Source organism: Oncorhynchus tshawytscha, linkage group LG01 (assembly GCF_018296145.1).
Source record: "Oncorhynchus tshawytscha isolate Ot180627B linkage group LG01, Otsh_v2.0, whole genome shotgun sequence".
NCBI lineage: Eukaryota > Metazoa > Chordata > Actinopteri > Salmoniformes > Salmonidae > Oncorhynchus > Oncorhynchus tshawytscha.
This window is the reverse complement of record NC_056429.1, coordinates 59,511,646-59,538,157: the sequence shown is the minus strand read 5'-3', so window position 1 is coordinate 59,538,157 and position 26,512 is coordinate 59,511,646. Positions and strand designations below refer to the sequence as shown.

The window sequence follows — 26,512 nt, the reverse complement described above, 5'->3', positions numbered from 1 at the left end:
CCGGCAGAACAGAGAAGCTACGTCTGATAAAGCGAGGGGTGGGGGTATGTGTCTTTTTGTCAAAAAGGCTGGTGCGCGATGTGTAATATTAAAGAAGTCTCGAGGTATTGCTCGCCTGAGGTAGAGTACCTTATGTTCCTTGGTGTCCACATCACCAATGAGCTATCATGGTCCAAACACACCAAGACAGTCTTAAAGAGGGCATGACAACACCTTTTCCCCCTCAGGAGATTTGGCATGGATCCCCAGATCCTCAAAGTTCTATAGCTGCACTATCGAGAGCATCCTGACTGGTTGCATCACCCCCTGGTATGGCAACTGCTCAGCATCTGTTCGTAAGGCACTACAGAGGATAGTGCATCACTGGGGCCAAGCTTCCTGCAATCCAGGACCTATATAATAGGCGGTATCAGAGGAAAGCCCATAAAATTGTCAGACTGCAGTCACCCAAGTTGTAGACTGTTTTCTATGCTACTGCACAGCATGTGGTACCAGAGCACCAAGTTTAGGACCAAAAGGCTCCTTAACAGCTTCTACCCCAAGCCATAAGACTGCTGAACAATTAATCAAATGGCCACCGGACTATTACATTGATCCCCCCTCCCCTCCATTTGTTTTGTACAGTGTTGCTACTTACTGTTTGTTATCTATACATAGTCACTTCACCCCTACCTACATGTACAAATTACCTCTAACCTGTACCCCCGCACACTGACTCAGTACCGGTACCCCCTGTATATAGTCTTGTTATTGTTTTGTTATTGTGTTGCTTTTTATACTTTAGTTTATTTGCTAAATATTTTCTTAACTCTTCTTGAACTGCACTGTTGGTTAAGGGCTTGTAAGTAAACATTTCACGGTAAGGTTGTATTCGGCGAATGTGACAAATAAAATTTGATTTGAAAATGGTCACTTGTTCAAATACCAAGCCAACAAGGTGAAAAAATTGTTGGTGTGTCCTTGAGCAAGGCACGTAACTCTAATTTGCTCCAGGGGATTGTACTACTGTGGCTGAGCCTGTAAAACTGCACCTATCTGGTGTATGTGACTAAAACACTTTATTTTTAATGAGTGACAGTGATATTCAATATAACTCAGAGCAGTTTACCGATCACTGCACCTGTGCACAGCCCATCTGTAAATAGCCCACCCAACTACCTCATCCCCATATAATTTTTTTGTTGCTCTTTTGCACCCCAGTATGTCTACTTGCACATCATCATCTGCACATCTATCACTCCAGTGTTAATGCTCAATTATAATTATTTTGCCACTGTGGCCTATTTATTGCCTTACCTCCTTAATCTTACTACATTTGCACACGCTGTACATAGATTTTTCTATTGTGTTATTGACTGTACGTTTGTTTTTCCCATGTGTAACTCTGTTGTCTTTGTCACACTGCTTTGCTTTATCTTGGCCAGGTCGCAGTTGTAAATGAGAACTTATTCTCAACTGGTCTACCTGGTTAAATAAAGGTGAAATAAATAAAAAATATTTTAAACTGTATGCATACTGTATATGTTAACCATGTCAATAGTTTACATGTATAAGTGTGTAACCCTCCATTCCTAACCATTGTATAACCCATGGGTGTTCTGCCTTTTCACTGTCTCTGTGCAGGTGTGTTCATCACTAAAGGGGATGTGGGGGTGGGCACGATTGTGGGCTCAGCTGTCTTCAATATCCTCTGCATCATTGGAGTGTGTGGAATATTTGCTGGCCAGGTAGGTTTCTGTACCTTGGCTTTCACAGCAACAGACACAGACACACAGGAAGGGATGAAAACGTGGGGGTGAAATGTTGGCTCTTCCACTCTTACGGACCGTTCCTCTCCCTCCCCTTCTCTCTCTCTCTCTCTCTCTCAGGCAGTGCATCTGTCTCGTTGGTCTCTTATGAGAGACTCTATGTACTACACCCTATCCATCACTGCTCTTATCGTGGTGAGTGGAGCCTGACCATTGCAAACCATTGAAGTGGGCCTTAGTGTGTTGCCTCCTGCTGATCAGATGGTGTATCTACAGAGTGAATCCATATACTCATGTTTACATCAGAGAAAAGTGAACCCCAAAAGCTAATACTGTACTGTCCAATCATTCTTCCAAGTGTTCCAAGTATCATTCTTCTTTGTCTCCTTACAGTTCATATATGATGAAAAGGTTTCATGGTAAGTATGGCTTTCACTTTCTTATGTATACAGCACATACTCCTACCTATATGTTATGTGTTGTATAGCTGTTAAAAAATCAGCTTCAATTGAATCCCGCTTGATGTGTGTTTCAGGTGGGAGTCTCTGACACTGGTTCTGATGTATTTCGGCTATATTTTGATAATGAAGTAAGTCTGTCAAACCATCAATACCACACAGAAACACACTTCAAAACCATTTCAGGTATGAAGTTGTATCCACAGCCTTGTACTGTCCCTCTTTGTCTAGGTTTAACTCTTGTTCCTTTATGTGTATAGGTTTAACTCGAACATTGTGCATTTCCTGGAGAGGTGGAAGAAGAACTCGTCCAGCCTGGGGAACGGCACAGCCAGTAACGCTGACCTGGATGACAACTGTGATGCCAGCGCTGTCCTGCTGAAGAAAAGTACAGTCTGACCGTTCTGCCATACATGTGTCTGTGTGTTTGTCTCATCTCTCTCTCTCATCGCTCATGTCTCTCTCTCTCTCTGTGTGTATGTCTCCTGTAGCTAACTTCCACAGAAAGCAGTCAGTGTTGATGGTAGATGAGTTGCTGTCAGCCTACCCCCACCAGCTGTCCTTCTCTGAAGCCGGCATGAGGATCATGATCACCAGCCACTTCTCCCCTCGCACACGCCTCTCCATGGCCTCACGCATGCTCATCACTGAGGTATGACCACACATGCCTTCTGCACACGTTGCCGTGTTTCTGTTTGCTTTGTGGGTGTGAATAAACTGTATTCTTACAGCATACTTATTTTGAAAATGTTTGTACAGCATATGACATGTGCGTATGCATGTATTTGTGAAGAGACAGCGTCTGATTAGCACCCGGCCGTTCACTAACGGAGACTCAGAGGTCACAGTGAAGGTCGGCAGTAGACGGGGCCTGGAGAACGGACTGGGCGGGCCTGAAAGGGGAGTCAAAGGTCGCCGTGGTCACCATGGAGAGGACGACAGGGGAGATGTGGAGGCCGGCAACGAGACTGAAAACGAGAACGAAGACAATGAGAATAATGAGAACGATGAAGAGGAGGAGGACGTAGGGGAGGGACCTTTTGTGCCCTTTCACGTCCCAGGTAAATACCAATATAACATTACAGGGTTTCAAAAACGTTCAGTCTCTCTGAGCTCTCTTTATTGTGTTGGTCAACACCCGCCTAAAGGTATTTTTAGATTTCCTCAATAAAAACATCAATTAATGTAAATCCAGCAAAGAACACAAATTGAAACTGCATCTCTTCTTTCCCTCTCCCTCCATCTCTTTCTCTAGCTGGGTGCTGTAATAAGATCAAGTGGCTGTTGGCCTGGCCTCTGTGCCTGCTGTTGTTCTTCACGGTGCCTAACTGTGCCAACACTCGCTGGGAGAGATGGTTCATGGTCTCCTTCGTCACTTCCACCCTCTGGATTGCTGGTTTTTCCTATGTCATGGTCTGGATGGTGAGGGCGCGCACACACACGCACGCACGCACACACACACACGCGTGCATACAACACTGATGCCTCCCAAGTGGCGCAGTGGTCTAAGGCACTGCATCACAGTGCTACCTGTGCCACTAGAGTCAAGTCCAGGCTCTGTCGCAACCGGCCTCGACCGAAAAAACCCATGGGGCACAATTGGCCCAGTGACGACCGGGTCAGGGGAGGGTTTGGCCAGCCGGGATGTTCTTGTCCCATCGGGCTCTAGCGACTCCTGTGGCGGGCCGGGCGCAATGCACGCTGACACGGTCGCCAGGTGTACAGTGTTTCCTCAGACCCATTGGTGCAGCTGGCTTCCGGGTTAAGTGGGCATTGTGTCAAATAGCAGCGTGGCTTGGTTGGTGTGTGTTTCGGAGGACGCACGGCTGTCGACCTTCGCCTCTGCCAAATCCGTACATGAGTTGCAGCAATGGGACAAGATTGCAACTACCAATTGGATACCACGAAATTGGGGAGAATTATTTAAAACTAAACTGTCTCTTCTCTTCAGGTGACAGTGATCGGATTTACTCTCGGTATCCCCGACGTCATCATGGGCATCACCTTCCTGGCAGCTGGCACCAGTGTCCCTGATTGCATGGCCAGTCTTATAGTGGCACGGCAAGGTGAGAACACAGAGTACTTTCTCTACCAAATCAAACTTTATTTGTCACATGCGCCGAATACAATTAAGTGTCCTTAACAGTTTCTACCCCAAGCCATAAGACTGCTGAACAATTAATCAAATGGCCACCGGACTATTTACATTGACCCCCATTTGTTTTGTACACTGCTGCCACTCGCTGATAATAAACAGCGAGTAGCAGCAGTTTACAAAATAATAGGAGGAGGTCAATGTAAATAGTCCGGTGGCCATTTGATTAATTGTTCAGCAGTCTTATGGCTTGGGGTAGAAGCTGTTAAGGAGCCTTTTGGTCCTAGACTTGGCGCTCCGGTACCACTTGCCGTGCGGTAGCAGAGATATCAGTCTATGACCTGGGAGACAGGAGTCTGACAATTTTTTGGCCTTTCCTCTGACACTGCCTATTATTTAGGTCCTGGATGGCAGGATGCTCTCGATGGTGCAGCTGTAGAACTTGGGGATCTGGGGTCCCATGCCAAATCTTTTCAGTCTCCTGAGGGGGAAAACATTCCCTCTTCATGACTGTCTTGGTGTGTTTGGACCATGATAGACACTGAGGAACTTGAAATTCTCACTCACTACACTACAGCCCAGTTGATGTTAATAGGGGCCTGGTTCGGCCCACCTTTTCCTGTACTCCACGGTCAGCTCCTTTGTCTTGCTCACATTGAGAGAGAGGTTGTTTTCCTGACACCACACTGCCAGGTCTCTGACCTCCTCCCTATAAGCTGTCTAATCGTTGTCGGTGATCAGGCCTACTATTGTGTCGTCAAAAAACGTAATGATGGTGTTGGAGTCATGTTTGGCCATGCAGTCGTGGGTGAACAGGGAGTACAGGAGGGGACTAAGTACACACCCCTGAGGGGCCCCAGTGTTGAGGATCAGCGTGGCAGACCTGTTGTTGCCTACCCTCACCACCTGGGGACGGCCCGTCGGGAAGTCCAGGATCCAGTTGCAGAGGGAGATGTTTAGTGCCAGGGTCCTTAGCTTAGTGATGAGCTTTGTGGGCATTATGGTGTTGAACGCTGAGCTGTAGTCAATGAACAGCATTCTCATATAGGGGTTCCTTTTGTCCAGGTGGGAAAGGGCAGTGTGGAGTACGATTGAGATTGTCACCTGTGGATCTGTTGGGGCAGTATGCGACTTAGAGTGGGTCTAGGGTATCCGGGAGGATGCTGTTGATGTGAGCCATAACCAGCCTTTCAAAGCACTTCATGGCTACCGACGAGTATTACGGGGCGGTAATCATTTAGGCAGACACAGTCAGGGAGAGGTTGAAAATGTCAGTGAAGACACTTGCCAGTTGGACCGCGCATGCTTTAAGTACATATCCTGGTAATCTGTATGGCCCCGCGGCTTTGTAAATGTTGACCTGTTTAAAGGTCTTGCTCACATCGGCTACCGAGAGCGTTATCACAGTCGTCCAGAACAGCTGGTGCTCTCGTGCATGCGTCAGTGTTGCTTGCCTCGAAGCAATCATAAAAGGCATTTAGCTCGTCTGGTAGGCTCATGTCACTGGGCAGCTCGCGTCTGGGTTTCCTTTTGTAGTCCATAATAGTTTTCAAGCCCTGCCACATCCGACAAGAGTCAGAGCCGGTGTAGTAGGTTCGTCTGAGGGAATAGCGTAATTTTTATTAAGCGTCCGGATTAGTGTCCCGCTCCTTGAAAGCGGCAGCTCTAGCCTTTAGCTCGATGCGGATGGTGCCTGTAATCCATGGCTTCTGGTTGTGATATGTACGTACAGTCACTGCACTTACTGATGAAGCCGATGACTGAGGTGGTATACCCCTCAATGCCATTGGATGAATCCCGGAACATATTCCAGTCTGTGCTAGCAAAACAGTCCTGTAGCGTAGTATCCGGTTCATCTGACCACTTCCGTATTGTCACGTTTGTAAGAATGAGTGGACCAAAGCGTAGCATGATCTGGGTTCCACATCTTTTATTTCTATGTGAAACTCAAAGCAAACCAAAACAATAAATGAACAAACGAAATGTGAAGAAAATGCAGTGCTCACATGCACTACACAAAAACAAGATCCCACAAACAACCGGTGGGAAAAGGCTGCCTAAGTATGATCCCCAATCAGAGACAACGATAGACAGCTGCCTCTGATTGGGAACCATACCCGGCCAACGAAGAAACAGAAAACATAGACTACACATAGAAATAATAGACTAGAACACCCCCCCAGTCACATCCTGACCTGCTGAGCTAGTCACTGGTACTTCCTGCTTTAGTTTTTGCTTGTAAGCAGGAATCGGGAGGATATAATTATGGTCAGATTTGCCAAATGGAGGGCGGAGGAGAGCTTTGTATGCATCTCTGTTTGTGGAGTAAAAGTGGTCTAAAGTTATTTTCCTCTGGTTGCACATGTGACAAGCTGGTAGAAATTAGGTAAAACTGATTTAAGTTTTCCTGCATTAAAGTTTGCGGCCACTAGGAGCGCCGCTTCTGGCTGATGGCTTGTTGGCTGATGGCCTTATAGAGTTGGTTGAGTGTGGTCTTAGTCACAGCATTGGTTTGTGGTGGTAAATAGACAGCTATGAATAATATAGATGAGAATGCTCTTGGTAGATAGTGTGGTCTACAACTTATCATAAGGTACTATACCTCAGGCAAGCAATACCTCGAAACATCTTTAATATTAGACAACACGCACCAGCTGTTATTGACAAATAGACACATACCCCCACCCCTAGTCTTACCAGACGTAGCTTCTCTGTTCTGCCGGGGGCATGGAAAATCCCACCAGCTCTACATTATCCATGTCGTCGTTCATCCAAGACTCGGTGAAACATAAGATACTACCGTTTTTAATGTCCCGTTGGTAGAATAATCTTGATCGTAGGTCATCGATTTTATTTTCCAATGATTGCACATTGGCCAATAGAATGGATGGTAGTGGAAGTTTACTCGCTTGCCTACGAATTCTCAGAAGGCAGTCCGACCTCCGCCCCCCTTTCTACCTCTTTTCTTCATGCAAATGATGGGGATTTGGGCCTGTTCACGGGAAAGCAGTATGTCCTTCTCGTCAAACTCGTTAAAGGAAAAATTTCTTCCATTTCGAGGTGAGTAATCGCTGTTCTAATATCCAGAAGTTGTTTTCTGGCATAAGAGACAGTAGCAGCAATAAGTTAAAAAATAAGTTACGAGCAATGCAAAAAAACGAGCAAGGAAGAGTGGAGAGGTTGTCATCTGCCTCTGTGACCAAGTCGTCTGGAAATGATGGGGATGGGTGGACTGAAGAGAACCCAGTGTGGCGCCTTCCTCCATCCTTGATTTCTGTTATGTGTTAATTATCGCTCCCCTTTCAAAAATTAATCAGAGTCTGAGAGAGGGAAATGGAAACACATTCCATGACAGTCTGTTTGTTGTTGTTGTATTTGTTGTTTGTGGCAACCTGATTATCTCAGTAAGTCAGAATTCTTTATTTATGTTACCGATGTTGACCAACGTCTCTGTCTATTGATTTCTTTCTTCCTCTCTTTTTTCTCCCTCCCTGTTTCCATCCCTTTCTCTCTCTCGCTCCCTCTTGCTGTGTCTCTCAGGTTTTGGGGACATGGCTGTGTCTAACTCTATAGGCAGCAATGTGTTTGATATCCTTATTGGACTGGGCCTTCCCTGGGCCCTGCAGACTCTTGCCATCAACTACGGCTCCTACGTAAGTAACAAACACTGTTTCTCCTAACCCTGGTTGTGTAAGGTCTTTAGTAAACCTCTATCAGAAATGCACAATGAAAACGGACATCTGAAACTTATACGTGATAGGTCTATTCTGTGAAGGTAATATTGATGTTGCTTTTTATTGTGAGAGATTACACAATTGATATTCTGTCCAGAGCCCTCTCAGCTCCTGTCAAATGGCACCAATGTTATGTATGTTTATGTACAGTATTAGTCAGTGTCATGACATGTTTACGTAGCCATTGGAGCATCTGCTATTTGTAATCACTGTAGATAAACATATGTATTCCAGTTTGACATGTGACTGGGTCCTAACACCTGAAAGAGATAGGAGAAAAGTAGCTGTCAGCAGTCCAAGAGAAATACAGCGTTGAGTGCACCTGTAGCCCACTGTGCCAGAATCACACTAGATAAAACACACGTGGGGGTGCTGTGGCAGGGAAGGAATGCCTACATTCATCTGTTCCCAGGAGCAGACAGACAAGCTTTTGCTGCCTTGCTGCTTTTGGAGTGTGGCGTGTTACATGATTATTCCCAATGAAGGCTTTGACTGTGTGTTAGGGAATTGAGCTGAGTAGCTTTTGCTGCCTTGCTGCTTTTGGAGTGTGGCGTGTTACATGATTATTCCCAATGAAGGCTTTGACTGTGTGTTAGGGAATTGAGCTGAGTATTGGGGGCTAATGTAGGAGTGAGATACAGTGCATTCGGAAACGTATTCAGACACCTTCAATAAAATGTATTTATAAAGCCCTTATTACATCAGCTTATGTCACAGAGTGCTGTACAGAAACCCAGCCTAAAACCCCAAACAGCAAGCAATGCAGGTGTAGAAGCAGTTGACTTTTTCCACATTTTGTTATGTTACAGCCTTATTCTAAAATTGATTACATCATTTTTTCCATCAATCTACACACAATATCCCATGATGATGAAGCAAAAAAAGTGTTCTATACATTTTTGCAAATGTATAATTTTCTTTTTGGAAATATCACATTAGTATTGAGAGACTTTACTTTGGCAGTGATTACAACCTCAAGTATTCTTGGGTATGACGCTACAAGCTTGGCACCCATTTATTTGGGGAGTTCCTCCCATTTTTCTCTGCAGATCCTCTCAAGCTCTGTCAGGTTGGATGGGGAGCGTCGCTGAACAGGTCTCTCCAGAGATGTCCGATCAGGTTCTAGTCCGGGCCCTGGCTGGGCCGGTCAAGGACATTCGGAGACTTGTCCTGAAGCCAAAAAAAGAGTTCAATCTTGGTTTCATCAGACCAGAGAATCTTGTTTCTCATGGTCTGAGAGTCTTTAGATGCCTTTTGGCAAACTCCAATTGTCCTGTCATGTGCCTTTTACTGAGGAGTGGCTTCCGTCTGGCCACTCTACCATAAAGGCCTGATTGGTGGAGTGCTGCAGAGATGGCTGTGCTTCTGGAAGGTTTTCCCATCTCCACAGAGTAACTCTGGAGCTCTTTCAGATTGACCATTGGGTCCTTGATCACCTCCCTGACCAGGCACTTCTCCCCCGATTGCTCAGTTTGGCCATATGGCCAGCTCTAGGAAGAGTCTTGGTGGTTCCAACTTCTTCCATTTAAGAATGATGGAGTCTACTGTGTTCTTGGGGACCTGCAATGCTGCAGAAATGTTTTGGTACCCTTTCCCAGATCGTGCCTCAACACAATCCTGTCTCAGAGCTCTACGGACAATTCCTTCGACCTCATGGCTTGGTTTTAGCTCTGACAAGTACTGTTAACTGTGGGACCTTATATAGACAGGTGTGTGCCTTTCCAAATCATGTCCAATCAATTGAATTTACCACAGGTGGACTTCCCATCAAGTTGTAGAAACATCAAGGATGATCAATGGAAACAGGATGCACCTGAGCTCAATTTCGAGTCTCATAGCAAAGGGTCTGAATACTATTTTATATTTAATACATTTACATACATTTCTATAAACCTGTTTTTGCTTTTGTCATTATGGGGTACTGTGTGTAGATTGATGATATTATTTGTCACATGCACCAAACACAACACGTGACCTTACAGTGACCTACAGTGAAATGCTTACTTACAAGCTCTTAACCAGCAATGCAGTTAACACTAATTTTTCTTAAGTAAAAATGTACAAAAATGAGGGCAGCAGTACAATAACAGTAGCGAGGCTATATACAGGGAGTACCGGTACATAGTAATTGAGATAATATGTACATGTAGGTAGAGTCAAAGTGATAAACAGCAGCATAAAAGAGAGGGGGGTAATGCAAATAGTCTGGGTAGCCATTTGATTAGCTGTTCATGAGTCTTATGAATTGGGGGTAGAACTGTTAATTAAGAAGCCTTTTGGACCTAGACTTGGCGCTCTGGTACTGCTTGCCGTGCGGTAGCAGAGAGAACAGTCTATGACTAGGTTGGCTGGAGTCTTTGACCATTTATCTCTACACCGCCTGGTATAGAGGTCCTGGATGGCAGGAAGCTGTGATGTACTGGGCCATACGCACTACCCTCTTTTTTTGCCTTGCGGCTGAGCAGTTGCAATACCAGGCAGTGATACAACCAGTATCGATGGAGCAGCTGTAGGCTGTAACGTAACAAAATGTGGAAAAGGTAAAGGTGTCTGAATACTTTCCGAATGCTCTGTACAGAGAACAGCTTATGGATACTGTAAACATTTCAAAATGGCCCCCCAAAAAAGAGCTGGCATAAGACCATATAATCGTTTGGTGGTGTAACTTGTGTTTTTGAAACTATTATTCTCTTCTGGAAATAGCAGGTGTACACTTCATACCGGTGCAAAAGTGTTGTAAATCAGTTCCCAACCCCATGGTTTAACTTATTCTGTGCCTGTTTAAACCTTTCTTCTCTTAGATTAAACTGAACAGCAAAGGGCTCATCTTCTCTGTGGGACTTCTGTTGGGGTCTGTGTTCCTCACAGTGAGTCATTCCATGTATATGTCTAAGATTTTAAATAATAAAATATACTTGTGCATTGTATTTTACAGTCTATGCAGAATTACATTTGAGTAGAGCAACCATAAATGTAATTCCTTAATCTCTTCCCTCGCTCTCTTAGGTCCTGGGGGTACATCTGAATGGGTGGAAACTGGACCGTCGTTTGGGCCTGGTGTGTCTGCTCATGTACTGCATCTTTCTCTGCTTCTCCATCCTCATTGAGTACAACGTCTTCACCTTTGTCAACCTGCCCACCTGCAGAGACCGCTGAGACCCAGTTCTCACTCTCCCTTCTCTTTCTCCTCCCCATCCTCCTCCACTCTCCAGGAGATGGTCCGGCTTGGGAGGGATCTGTCTGCACCTCAGATATTTGTATTATTATTATTTTCTTTATGGTCAGTGCAATAGGGAGTAGTGTGTGTGTGTGTGGTTTAAAGAGGAGATAAACTGGGCACACATGCAGGAGCACAAACTGACTTGTAAAAAGCTTTCACACAGGATGCGTGAACAAAGCTATTTTTGTCGACTACTGCCTACTTTGATGTGAAGATTTTTATTTGTTTAGGACTTTTGTAAAGGTGTCTGAAACTGCATTATAGTCTACCGTGTGATTTTGCTGACAATTTCTAATGTAATGTTTATTAGCTGCTAACTGGCTTTGATGAAAGCCGGTCTTATACGAGTCTATAATGTGTACTGGAATAGTGTTGTTTGTATTATATTAAATGAACTGTTTCCCGCTTTGTAAATACATGCAGGCAGATATTCTATTTATTAATTTATTGAATGTTATTTATTTTAAATCCAAACCAACCCGGTTGGTCTGGAAGATGAGCTCATTTTGGAGATACTGTCTGTAGAGCGTAGTGACACCAACAACCCCTTGGCATGTTATGAGACTCCAGTCTAAAGTCACTTTTAGGGGAAACATCCTTTCAACATTCCTTTGACTCTTGCAAAAGAGGAATCTCTACTAAAAGTATTCTGAGCATTTACTCTATGACGGACATGATTTAGATCGTCACACGGAGAAAATGCATCCTTAGCAAAGTCAAACCTATTCAGTGAGACTGCACTGAAGTATATCATATGTGGTGTCTGTCCAAGGTGGGAGACGGTCTCTGTTTCAATGACAATGAGTGTCCCTACTTGCTGATTGTCATGGCAATCTGGTCAAATGAAGCAAACTTTGTGAAACGGTAAACTCCTTTTTCCCACAAATGGAGCTCAAGAGAATGATATGTGCTGCCACATAGGGGCACAACCATGAACTACAGCACAGTATTGGATTCCTACAGACCTTTTCTTGTTCCAAGTAACTTTTTACCAAATGTACATTGCCTAGATGGACTTCCTGTATAACGGATGGGTTTCCTGTTCCACCGACACACAGAGGAAATTAGGCATTTCTGTACTAATGAGTACTCCCAGTGTTATGATTCATAGAGGTAGAGATGCACTTTAAATAAAGCATCTGAACTTTGGCTGACCTGATGTTGGTTGAGCTGCGGTAATTCATTTTTTGTAATGCACAATGTTTAGATTTGTCCAGATGGTAGGTTGTGCTACATTTAAATCAGTTTTTATGTCCTTTACGCCTTTAGTTTTGGGGATTATATCAGACGTAATCTGTAGACATGCAGGGGATTCTAGGACACTTGTTCAAGGCAAGCCAACAAGTCGTGCGTTGATTGAATGTTTGCTATGTTAGTGACACCATCGCACCTTTATTTCACCTTTACAAAATATATTTATCACACCACTGTAAACACACAGCAGACTAAGGGCCCTATTCAATCTGCATCGCGGAAGTTCAGTTTTAAAGCGGGATTGAAATTTAAAGGCAATATTCCCGCTTTAGCAGAGTTTACATTAACGGTAAACGCTGCATATAGTCGACTCAATCGGGAATTACTTTTACATTTCTGTTGCGAATCTGTAACGCTTCAGTTTTACAGATTGAATAGAGCCCTAAAACCACCTGTAACAACTAAGATTTTTCATCTGGTAGGTTTTTAAAAAAATAAATCCAAATAACACACATTTATTGGAAGAAAAAAAAAACTTGCTTTACAAAACTGCTCTGAATGACATGTGAACACTCATTTTATGGACCAATAACACAATATCTCAAATACATAAATTATGATTAAAAAAAGTCTCAATGTACAAAGTATTAGGGTTGCATTTATTTTGAAGAATGTTTATCGTTTGTTTTTTGTTCATATATTTATTTGTCTTGGGAAATGTGTAGACGGAGCACAACTGTAATGTCAAAGGAAAACAGGGTTTTTAAAATGTAAAATCATTTATAATGCAATAATGATGAGCTTTACAATGTAAATATGTTGTTTCTTTTCACTTGATTGAAGGCACATTTCTAGATGGTATGTACAGTTGCACATCCCTCTGTCAAGAGAGTAAAATGTATCTTGTAGGGCAGACTAAAGCTAAGTGGTTTACAGTAGTCTGCACTGGAAGCTTGATATGAAAAGTGACTTATCTACATATCTACCAAGCCTATAAGTCAAAGACTCCTAACTAGATCTAATTGGACAATATCATACAAATATCCCCATGCACCATTCAATACATTAAGTTGAAAAGATATATTCAGTGGCACATCTAACTGAAAAGTTAACCAGTGACATATTCATCCTTAGCCATAATACCATTGACAAATATGGTCAGATGTCATGTTGTGCTGCTGTTCATTTGTCCCTGGTTTGATGAGGATTATGGTCTGTAAACAGGTACTATACAACACAGGAGGTTGGTGGCACCTTCATTGGGGAGGCAGGGCTTGTTTTAATGGCTGGAGCAGAATTGGTATCACATATCAAACATGGTTTCCATGTGTTTGATGCCATTCCATTTGCGCCATTCCGACCATTATTATGAGCTGTTTCTCCCCCCCAACTGCTATACCACCATGTGCTTGGAATTCACCAAACTATCACCAAGACTCATATCTGCAGGTCTTGAAGAAAGGTCTTGAAGAAGGTCTTGAAGAAAGGAATATTTTAATATTTTGTGAAGTTCACATGGTGATATATTGCTGATGTACATATATACATACATGTAAATGTATTTATATATTTTGTCTTAATCTGTATATTTGTTCAATATATTTTCATAGATATGGTCTTAGGTCCCCCTTGGTACCCTCCTTAGTCCTTTGTTTTGTTGTGTTTGAGATTTTGATATCACCTTGTCCTTTGTTAACTTGCATGGATATATTTTAATATAATACATTATTTAATGGTAATTATAATGTCATTTGAATCAGAATGATATATATTAAAGGTGGCACTAAACTTGGCTGTTGAACTGGACCTCCTAGATGACTGCATGTTGTTTCTGATAGGATTGCTAAGTTTGATGATGTAATGTTAATCAAATAACCTGAAGTATGCCTCCGGAACAGGGAGGTCAAAACAGAATGGTTTACTTTGTGTGCCGATGTTTCAGATGTAATTTAGAATACTTTTGGTACTTCCGCATAAATAAAGTATATTTGCTTAAGGTAATGCATGTATCCTTGTGTTGCTTTCCACACTACCACCAGAAAAGCTTTTATCATAAAGTATATAACATAACTTTAGATGTGAAATTAAAAAGAGTGGAGAAAGAGAATGTGAAAGAGATACTCACTAAACTGGTATTGTCATGAGTCAATTATCTGTCTAATTTCACAACACATACTGCCCCTTTATTGTGTAAGTGTTGTTATATTGGGCATTCACAATTGTTGGAGCACATGCACTTGGCAAATTAGCAGAGAACGTGACCATGCAGCTCACTCTGGCCTGCTCTTGACATTGTAGAATAAAAATGCTATCAGACTCTCATAATGCTGAAAAAAAATGTTGCAGGCTACCCCCACAAGGTCATGTCTTGATAGGATAAAGATTATTTTAGCTAACCCTTTTCCTAAATTTAACCTAATTCTTCGACCCTGCTACATTCATTCTCCAAAATCAATTTTGACAAACTGTAGGCCTATAGTATCGAGGAGGCAAGATCAGGTGGGACCATTCTAGCCAGTGAGATGGCAGATATGCGTATGAACAACAGGCACAACGGTTTTGACTAGTTACTACAGCCAAAGTAAAAATTGGCCATCATAAGAATTCATGATTTTTTTTGTTGCTTTTTGCTCTTCATTCAGGGTTAGGCATAAGGTTAGCAGGGTGGTTAAGGTTAGATTTAAAATCACATTTTAAGAAGATAACTTGTAGAAATGGGCAGGGTATATGACTTTGGTAACTAGTGATGACCAATCACATGTTTTTTTCTCAAAGTTGCAGGGATGTCACGTCCTACAGTACTTTTATAAGTACACTCGTAATAATCACTACGAAACTTATATTCGATCAAATAACATTTTAAATAAACCATTACAAAAACGTCAAGAAGACAGATGTTGGGCCCAGTTATCCCTCTTGCTTCGCCTCTTCCTCTCTGGTTAACATAGAAGTGAACCTATTTACTGTAGACTCAAAACGATGAAATGTTTAGTTTCATGTAACAAAGTTTATTTTCGATTTCCACTTTAAAAAATGTAGCACACTTTGTTAATAACATGTATTGAATCATAAGAAACATTTTCACTCAAATAAATTCTCACCCAACTTTGAAACATGGTTCTCTTTGACTGGGCTCATGGCAATGGCTTCTACCTGAGCACATGGTAATTGTCTGCCATTCACACCTCCCATGTAATGTTCCCTAAAAAAATATATTTCAGCACTGAGCACATTTCAGCACATTTCAAGTCCGCTGACCGCAAACTTGAACTTAGTACAAATTATTTGCAACTTCCATTGCATGTTTACTGTAAACACTGAGGCTGTACCCACTAAGATAACGTTTCAGACAGTGATCAAGTAGTGTTGATTGATGCAAGAAACAACTTTACAAAGTAAAATATTATTCCCATACCATTATTACAGAGAATCAAACAAATGATGCTACCCCCTGCCTATAGTCCAGCACAGTGGACGCAGCATAATACCCACAAAACCTAGCGGTTAAACCCGGTAATGGTTCCAATAATTTTTTCACAATTCATTTTTGCATCTGGGATTTTAGAACTACATCATAATTACATTATAAGGTCTGTGTTTCGTGTAGGCTTACCCTGGCATGACGTTTTGACAACAGTGTAATTCTCACTTGGACAAGGTGAGTTTTATCAATATACTGGACTCAATTTACTCCCAAATTTAACACAATAGGCAAATTAGCAACAGAGAAAACCTCAGCAAGACTACAAATTCCTGCAGGAAGCTCCTGCAGGTCATCTTTAGCCGACACTCTCAGCTACCAGCGCAATCAGAGACCTACTGTGTCCAATCCATGATCTTCTTACGTGATCTTCTTCCCCTTTCACTGTTTTAGCTAGCCACAGACTACACAAGCTAACTAGTTAGCAGAGCAGTAGATAAAATAAATAGCCTAGATAACTGTTTGTACAGTATTTAAACTATTTCAGACCTCATGGCATTTTTCAAGGATGAGCATAAAAGCCTTAAAAGGGGAGAAGACCACGATAAGTCTGGACAGTGGTGCAGCTATAGGGCAACTTACCGGCTTGGTCAGGGCCAGCATGAAGGATAAAGTTTATCCTGTGTCGGTAAGTATAGCTATTACGTTAGAGCATCTTAGCAATACAATGTGTATACAGCTATCAACATTCTACAAGGAAAGACCAACTTAATTATATAATCATTAACCAGATTACCCTGGAAACCATACTTCGATGAGTGATAACTCAGTTCTAGAATGTTGTCATTGATGAGAATGAATCTAAAAATCTATTGACATTCAGAATTGACTTTGTTTAAACATCCAGCCTGTATTGTAGTTTCATGACCAGAGAAATCTTCAAAGGCACAGTGTTTATTTATTCGGAGTGGTACATGCATTCATAGTTTTGATTTATAGCCTCCTTCCTACTATATGATTGATATGTCAAGTGATAAAATCCCAGTGTTATCAATTAAAAGTTCATGGAAAAGCTGCACTTGTCCTCGTGAAAATGACAGTTTATTAAATATTCTACAGCTATAATGTCTATCAAATCAAACGATTTTAAATAGCACATTTCTTACAACTAATACATTTCATGGTGTTGCAATGAAAGGCATGTGGCACTTAAAGGAAAGGTTCACCCATTTTTCATATTATAATGTTTTTGTGGATCTCTGAGTAATGTTTTATCGATTCCCTGGGTCATTTCATGTTGTCATGTGTATTGAGTTATTGAAGTTCAAGCAGGCAGAAATCCGTCCGGGATGACGTAGTACCGTGATAAAGTCGTGATAAAGTCGCTCTCACTGCACTGGAAGTTAATAGGAATACAACTTTCAGTTGGCAAAAATGTCTATCATACATGTCATATTTCAATACTGGCCGATATCATTCGGGAGGATGTCTTCTCTCAAATGAGCCACTGATCATATTTTTTTGATATTCCTAACTCGAGAAATGTTCAATTTAACAGTGTCTAGCACATGTTTCATATTTGTCTGCCTGTTTAGTCCAGGGTGCATTGCATGGTGCCATTTCCAGAGATATTATAGAAAGGAGATGAATGAAGGAACGTGAATGAAGGAACGTATAACGTCCCATCCAGCAAACTGTCGACCAATCACGTTCCCATTTTCATGCTGTATCACGCGGTCGCTAAGCTAATCGTCATGCAATCCCTTCTCAAAGTATGTCGAGGAACGTGCCTATTTTCCACGAAAGTATAATGTTACGATTCCATCGCCCAGAATGCACCGCGCAGTCCATTGATGTAGCATGGGCAACGATTCCCATCTCCTCAAAAGTATGTCTGCCGTTGCAAATACTAGACTCCATTCTGTGGCACACATCGATCTGCAGGTTGAACATGGTGAGATTGTAGACTCCTAAATTGATAGCCTGAAAATTTCCAAAACAAACTGCACTAACTAGCTACTTTACATGCTGGTATTGTCTTTTATTATTGTGTATGGTTACATTTGCTTGCTAGCTAGCTACAAAGCTAGCCAGCCAGCAAGCCTATTGAGAGAGAATTGCATTGTGGATTTTGTAGTCGACTTGAGCTACAGATTTCCACAATGATTTTCCATGTTGCTACCAACCTTATTATGAAGAAAATAAAACATGTGTTCAAAAATATATTGTTTTTACATATTAGTGTTATTTAACACTGTAAATTAAAGGAATGAGTGATTTTGGGTGGATTGTTCCTTTAAAAAATCAAATCAAATGTTATTGGTCGCATACACATGGTTAGCAGATGTTAATGCGAGTGTAGCGAAATCCTTCCTCTAGGCAGGCCTCTATAGGTGACCAGGGGATTCTCTCTACCACATGTGAATGCCTCCGTGGAGCTCATGAGTGTAGCCATGCAGCCTATTTTGGCAGTTCACAATATCGGCTGTACGGATGTGGAATGCGAGTGGAGGAAGCCAGCCGTGCCCAACCAGGTGCAGTCAGTGGAAGACCTGTACCTGGCTGAAGACTACAACCCTCTGTCCCGAGAGACAACAGAGGAGGATCTTGGCTGAGGAACTGACTCCGGGGCAGGTTCTCTTTGAACCTGAGCCAGAGAAACCACAACCCTACCTGTCTGTACTGGATATTGTTAAAAAAACAAGGGCCCCTGGGGCATGCAGGCATCCTGGCTGGCATGTTGCTGTTGGTGGAGGAGCAGTAGGCTATACGCTAACAGGACAGCACACCAACCCCAAATGACACATCATGAGGAGAGAGAAGTTGACTGCCAGCAATTACGGAGCAGTGGTTAGGGCCAAACGCGTTACTCCATCGCTGCTAAAAAGGGTCCTCAGATCAGTCATTGGATAAAGTGTTGTTTGTAAAGTGGGGCACTGGTAGAAGATCCGGGCATCAAGGCATTCAAATGGGTACAGGGATGGATGTGCAGGAGTCAGGGTTTTGGGTCACAAGCTCTGGGATCCTGGGTGCCTCATCGGATGGTCTGGTGGGTATCATAGCAGCAGTGGTAGGTTATAGTCCAATTACAAAACTATATTTATGAACATTCCTAAAGATTACTTTTCAACATTGCCTATTCCCGAACATTCTCACTACTTAGAAAAACTTTATATTGTAGGGCTTTCCTCATGCCTGTTTTTATGATGGTGATAGAGTGTGAATGCTAGCGTGAATGCTAGCTAGCTACCGACTAGAACATAAGCTAGCCAAGACCAACAACACAAAATAAACAGATGCTAAACAGATGCTACTAACAGTAGTAAATGTAGTTCAAAACAGACAATACTAAACAAGTTAAATGTCTTACCTGTGATGAAATGTTTTCCACACACATAGCTACGTGTAGCCTACTTGGAAATCGGGTCTCCACAATTTCCCACGCTGAATAGTCTGAAGCCATAGGGCTCTTCTTTCAGGCTATATTTCCCTAAGTCGGAGCATTGCGAACCGTAGGTCGGTATTTTTGAACAAACACAGCAGCTTCCGTCATCATGAAGTGCTTTGAGAGACTAGTCAAGGACCATATCACCTCCACCCAACCTGACACCCTAGACCCACTCCAATTTGCTTACCGCCCAAATAGGTCCACAGACGATGCAATCTCAACCACACTGCCCACTGCCCTAACCCATCTGGACAAGAGGAATACCTATGCGAGAATGCTGTTTATCGACTACAGCTCAGCATTTAACACTATGGTACCCTCCAAACTCATCATCAAGCTCGAGACCCTGGGTCTCGACCCCGCCCTGTGCAACTGGGTACTGGACTTCCTGACGGGCCGCCCCCAGGTGGTGAGGGTAGGTAACAACATCTCCACCCCGCTGATCCTCAACACTGGGGCCCCACAAGGGTGCGTTCTGAGCCCTCTCCTGTACTCCCTGTTCACCCACGACTGCGTGGCCATGCACGCCTCCAACTCAATCATCAAGTTTGCGGACGACACTACAGTGGTAGGCTTGATTACCAACAATGACGAGACGGCCTACAGGGAGGAGTTGAGGGCCCTCGGAGTGTGGTGTCAGGAAAATAACCTCACACTCAACGTCAACAAAACTAAGGAGATGATTGTGGACTTCAGGAAACAGAGGGAGCACCCCCCTATCCACATCAATGGGACAGTAGTGGAGAGGGTAGTAAGTTTTAAGTTCCTCGGCGTACACATCACAGACAAACTGAATTGGTCCACCACACAGACAGCATCGTGAAGAAGGCGCAGCAGCGCCTCTTCAACCTCAGCAGGCTGAAGAAATTCATCTTGTCACCAAAAGCACTCACAAACTTCTACAGATGCACAATCGAGAGCATCCTGTCGGGCTGTATCACCGCCTGGTACGGCAACTGCTCCACCCACAACCGTAAGGCTCTCCAGAGGGTAGTGAGGTCTGCACAAAGCATCACCGGGGGCAAACTACCTGCCCGCCAGGACACCTACACCACCCGATGTCACAGGAAGGCCATAAAGATCATCAAGGACAACAACCACCCGAGCCACTGCCTGTTCACCCCGCTATCATCCAGAAGGCGAGGTCAGTACAGGTGCATCAAAGCAGGGACCGAGAGACTGAAAAACAGCTTCTATCTCAAGGCCATCAGACTGTTAAACAGCCACCACTAACATTGAGTGGCTGCTGCCAACACACTGACTCAACTCCAGCCACTTTAATAATGAGAATTGATGGAAATTGATGTACAATATATCACTAGCCACTTTAAACAATGCTACTTAATAGAATGTTTACACACCCTACATTATTCATCTCATATGTATATGTATATACTGTACTCTATATCATCTACTGCATCTTTATGTAATACATGTATCACTAGCCACTTTAAACTATGCCACTTTATTTACATACCCTACATTACTCATCTCATATGTATATACTGTACTCGATACCATCTACTGCATCTTGCCTATGCGGTTCTGTACCAACACTCATTCATATATCTTTATGTACATATTCTTTATCCATTTACATGTATGTGTATAAGGTAGTAGTTTTGGAATTGTTAGGTTAGATTACTTGTTGGTTATTACTGCATTGTCGGAATTAGAAGCACAAGCATTTCGCTACACTCGCATGTGTATGTGACAAATAAATTTGATTTGATTTGATCTATTTCTGTATAATAAAAAAAATCTATTTTCCAAATTGGCTCTTTTACACTGGGGGTCAATGGAAAAGAATGTTTGTTTTCACCAATTTGTGGGCGTGTTCGAGGGGAATTCCTTATTATTACCTCTGAGTAGGGCTGGCATTTTGACCCCATTCTGGAAATCAAGTAATTTAATAAGGATCTCTATGGCTCAAACCCTCTTTGCCGCTAAACATTCATTTGTTCTTTGAGCTGCTTGAGCCAGAGACAGAAAAGGAAGCGAGACATCCCACTCCATCTTGAAAAAAATATATATGTATTGCTGGATCACAACCAACTGAACGGTGCATACACCGCCACCTACTTGTTGGAGTGTGAGGTCAGTCACGGCCTCCCTATTCATCAATTTCTCTAATCTTGCCCTGTGCTTCCTTCCACCTGTTGTCCTGGAGTGTTAATTCATCACACGTTGTGACAAAAAAAGGGAAGGTAAAAAGGACAGGTAAAAGGGAAGAAAAATTACCCTACCAACTAATCCTACCCCCATTAAAACATCACTACTATTCCACTACCCTATCTGATCCTACACCAGGCCGGCAGCCTGGGAGGACGGGACACTATCATTCAACACACCTTGTAAACTCAATCTTATACACTCAAGTACTTGTCTGCTGCTGCCACCACATCTATTTTCTGTGATTTTACGTTCCAGTTCTGCGGTACTGTTGATAGCCATGGCTATGAACGCTAAGAAACCAACCTTACTGAAGCACATGTTATTCCTGTCACTCTCTATATGCCTATGGCTACTCACCGGGAGCCTCTTAGGATCCCTCGCCCTGGCCCATGTTCTTCTACTACTGTCTTCAGTCCCTCAGCGTACAACACCTTCTGTACTACTGTAACCCTGGTAACCTCAACCTGCCTTTCTCTCACCGGACACTTCTGATCTCCAGCACCATGGGTACTCCTACAGTTAACACTCACAACTTTTTTCCACCGATACTACCCAGTCTTACACATATCTCTCACATCTAGGAATCTTCCTAAAACACACGGCTGCAACATGACCATAAGCCTCTGCATCAAAACTCAGCAGGACAGACAGTGTCTCATCTGTTTCACCACACTCTCCTCCGCCAGGTCTGCGTCATACCAAACGGTGGGCGTCACAGACATGGGAATCTTTCATTTCAGTTGATCCTCCTCAACACAATGCAACCCCAGTTATCACTCCTTTCAACAGCGCCCTAATCCGAACAGCAAAGCAAGTCACAGTTCATGTCCCAAGGCACATGGTGTGGAGTGGCTGCTCATCACGAGTTCACTTCAAGTTACTTTCACCAACTCAACAGTCCCCAAACTCTTCTCCATCCAACCTGACACCAAATATGAATCAGCCAGAAGGCAATCCATTCTCTCCAACGACAAAAAAAAAAATCACACTCCCACTGGGCCAGAATCATCTTTGTCATAATTTCCTTCTTCCCGCTCTTCACAGACACATCAAACTCTACACCATGCTGCTCCGAATTTCCTCTCTCTCTATCTCTCTCTCTCTCTCTCTCTCTCTAATCAGTTTCACGTTCTGAGCTACTGAAGTACAGTTTTCCAATTTTATAATTGATACTAGAGATCTTCAGAGATCTATCTACCTCTACCCAAATATCCATCAGGTCGAGATCTAAAAAATGTCACAGGTCTGGGTCGGATCTGATTGTTACGGGTTGTTACGGGTCTCAGGTATGTGAAATTCTAACTGACTTGTCTGGAAGGACCCGTACAGATCTGAACGTGATGTTGCAGCAGCGAGAGAAATTTGATAAGCAAGAGCAGCAGCTTAAATTTTCACAAGAGTTGAGCATGTACAGTTGAAGTCTGAAGTTTACACACACCTTAGCCAAATACATTTTAACTCAGTTTTTCACAATTCCTGACATTTAATCCGAGTAAAAATTACCTGTCTTAGGTCAGTTAGGATCACCACTTTATTTTAAGAATGTGAAATGTCAGAATAATAGTTGAGATAATGATTTCTTTCAGCTTTTATTGCTTTCATCACATTCCCAGTGGGTCAGACGTTTACATACACTCAATTAGTATTTGGTAGCATTGCCTTTAAATTGTTTAACTTGAGTCAAATGTTTCGGGTAGCCTTCCACAACCTTCCCACAGTAAGGTGGGTGAATTTTGGCCCATTCCTCCTGACAAAGCTGGTGTAACTGAGTCAGGTTTGTAGGCCTCCTTTCTCACACATGCTTTTTCAGTTCTGCCCACAAATGTACTATAGGATTGAGGGCAGGACTTTGTGATTGTCACTCCAACACCTTGACATTGTTGTCCTTAAGCCATTTTGCAACAACTTTGGAAGTATGCTTGGGGTCATTGTCCATTTGGAAGACCCATTTGCAACCAAGCTTTAACTTCCTGACTGACATCTTGAGATGTTGCTTCAATATATCCACGTAATTTTCCTTGCCTCATGTTGCCATCTATTTTGTGAAGTGCACCAGTCCCTCCTGCAGCAAAGCACCCCCACAACATGATGCTGCCACCCCTGTGCTTCACGGTTGGGATGGTGTTCTTCGGCTTGTAATCCTCCCCCTTTTACCTCCAAACATATTGATGGTCATTATGGCCAAACAGTTCTATTTTTGTTTCATCAGACCAGAGGACATTTCTCCAAAACGTACGATATTTAACCCATGTGCAGTTGCAAACTGTAGTCTGGCTTTTTTATGGCGGTTTTGCAGCAGTGGTTTCTTCCTTGCTGAGCGGCCTTTCAGGTTATGTCGATATAGGACTCGTTTTACTGTGGATATAGATTACTGTGGTACCCGGTTCCTCCAGCATCTTCATAAGGTCCTTTGCTGTTGTTCTGGGATTGATTAGCAATTTTCGCACCAAAGTACGTTCATCTCTATGAGACAGAATGCGTCTCCTTCCTGAGCGGTATGAGAGCTGTGCGGTTCTATGGTGTTTATAGTTGCATACTATTGTTTGTACAGATGAAAGTGGTACCTTCAGGCATTTGGAAATTGCTCCCAAGGATGAACTAGACTTGTGGAAGTCTACAAAAAAAATTCTGAGGTCTTGGCTGATTTCTTTTGATTTTCCCATGATGTCAAGCAAAGAGGCACTGAGTTTGAAGGTAGGTCTTGAAATACATCCACAGGTACACCTCCAATTGACTCAAATGATGTCAATTAGCCTATCAGAAGTTCTAAAGCCATGACATCATTTTCTGGAATTTTCCAAGCTGTTTAAAGGCACAGTCAATTTAGTGTATGTAAACATATGACCCACTGGAATTGTGATACAGTGAATTATAAGTGAAATAATCTGTTAACAATTGTTGGAAAAATTACCTGTGTCATGCTCAAAGTAGATGTCCTAACCGACTTGCCAAAACTATAGTTTGTTAACAAGAAATTAGTGGAGTGGTTGAAAAACAAGTTTTAATGACTCCAACCTAAGTGTATGTAAACTTCTGACTTCAACTGTAGCTTGCTGTTGGCCAATGATAAGTTTTCAAAGCAATAGGCTACAGCCATTGAGTATTGCTCCATGTGTGACAAAAGTTAGTAGATATCTAATCAATGGAAGATGGTATTAAAAGTATTAAAAGTTGAAGGAGAAGGATAGGCTACAACAACCAACAGTCAACTTAATATTCTGAATGGAGTTGTTGTTATTTGTAACTGTAGGATGAGAAAGCGCATGCACTGCAGCCTCAGTTAACTTAGCTAACTAGCTTCTCTCGGTTTGATGCAGTCAAGACAGGTACTACGTAATCAAATTTGATGATAAATAACCTAGCTATGGCAGCTATTAGTCTACTATAGCACAAGTCGGCTTCTGTCTCTCTGTTCTCAGTCCCTCCACCCTGCTCACTGTATCACTCCCTCACAGTATGGCCCTTCCCCCGCCTGCAAGAGCTGCACCTCTCTCTCTCCTCTTGCGCTTTATCAGCGGTCCAAGACCTGTGAAGCCCCAGGTCCAAGACCTGTGAAGACCTCTACTTGACACCTAACATCTTCTCAGTGTTTCTCCTTGTTCTTTCAACCCTGCCGCCATCTTTCTCTTGTCGGTTCCAAACTGCTGTAGCACGGTTTCCCATTTTTGACTGATCTCGCAACATAGTCTTTTGTCACAGTTTTTTTAATGTCTTTTACGCTTTCTTTCTCATTTTGTTTTCTTCAGAGCTACTGAAATACTGTTTTCCATTTTTGTACTTGATGCCTATCAACCTCCCATCCTCATTCTTAATATTCAGAACCCCTGGGACCATCCCACTCACTATTTTTTTCTGGTTCAATGTTAGAAAATAAACTAAGCAGTCCCATAGAAAATGATAGAGAAAGCATCCCAAAATATAGTTCCCATTATAGCATCTGTGAGCGCACGGGCAGCACCATTGAGGCAATCTCCATTTTGAAATAGTCCTAAAAAAAATCACAATTAGCTGACCCCTTCTGATGACCCAGTTGGGCATAACTCCAACAGGTTCATCAGGAGGGGTCAGCCAATGAAGAAGTTGGAAGTCCCACCCAGTTGACGACATTAAAACGGTGGAAGCCCTCAATGGCACTGTCCATACTAAAACAGCCTTTTGGCCACTATAGGCCTCTATCATTCTCTATCGATGAACAATGAGAGGGCAGGTACGCGTGCGAACAATAGGCACAACTGAGTTGTTTTTCGCAAAGTTGCCTGAATGCAACGTGCATCCCGTTACAGTACCAGTCAAAAGTTTGGACAAACCTACTCATTCAAGTGTTTTTCTTTATTTTTACATTGTATAATAATAGTGAAGACATGAAAACTATGAATTAACACATATGGAATCATGTAGTAACCAAAACAAAGTGTTAAAGAAATCAAAATATATTTCATACAAGATTTTTTTAAATACCCACCCTTTGCCTTGATGACAGCTTTGCACACTCTTGGCATTCTCTCAACCAGCTTCATGTGGTAGTCACCGGGAATGCATTTCAATTAACAGGTGTAATTTGTGGAATTTCTTTCCTTCTTAATGCCTTTGAGACAATCAGTTGTGACAAGGTAGGGGAGGTATACAGAAGATGGTCTTTTACCAAATATGGCTAAGTCCATATTATGGCAAGAACATCTCAAATAAGCAAAGAGAAACAACAGTCCATCATTAATTTAAGACATGAAGGTCAGTCAATCCAGAAAATGTAAATAACTTTGAAAGTTTTTTCAAGTGTAGTCGCAAAAACCATCAAGCTCTATGATGAAACTGGCTCTCATGATGACTACCACAGGAAAGGAGAGTTACCTCTGCTGCAGAGGATACGTTCATTAGAGTTACCAGCTTCAGAAATTGCAGCCCAAATAAATGCTTCACAGAGTTCAAGTAACAGACACATCTCAACATCAACTGTTCAGAGGAGACGGTGTGAATCAGGTCGAATTGATGCAAAGAAACCACTACTAAAAGACAACAATA

The 26,512-nt window shown here is 42.6% G+C and overlaps 1 protein-coding gene across 1 annotated transcript in view; it reads left to right on the top strand.

Annotated features, from left to right (window-relative positions):
• Positions 1-14,450, top strand: part of LOC112254424 (sodium/potassium/calcium exchanger 3-like) — a 143,691-nt gene extending 129,241 nt beyond the window's left edge. The window contains exons 6-17 of the mRNA XM_024427007.2: positions 1,624-1,727; positions 1,869-1,943; positions 2,142-2,167; positions 2,284-2,337; positions 2,467-2,594; positions 2,698-2,858; positions 3,000-3,267; positions 3,462-3,628; positions 4,158-4,272; positions 7,842-7,954; positions 10,837-10,902; positions 11,042-14,450. Of these exons, the coding sequence (XP_024282775.1) occupies positions 1,624-1,727; positions 1,869-1,943; positions 2,142-2,167; positions 2,284-2,337; positions 2,467-2,594; positions 2,698-2,858; positions 3,000-3,267; positions 3,462-3,628; positions 4,158-4,272; positions 7,842-7,954; positions 10,837-10,902; positions 11,042-11,191 (1,427 nt within the window). The 3' untranslated portion in view covers positions 11,192-14,450. The remainder of the gene's footprint in view (positions 1-1,623; positions 1,728-1,868; positions 1,944-2,141; positions 2,168-2,283; positions 2,338-2,466; positions 2,595-2,697; positions 2,859-2,999; positions 3,268-3,461; positions 3,629-4,157; positions 4,273-7,841; positions 7,955-10,836; positions 10,903-11,041) is intronic.
• Positions 14,451-26,512: the final 12,062 nt, after the last annotated feature.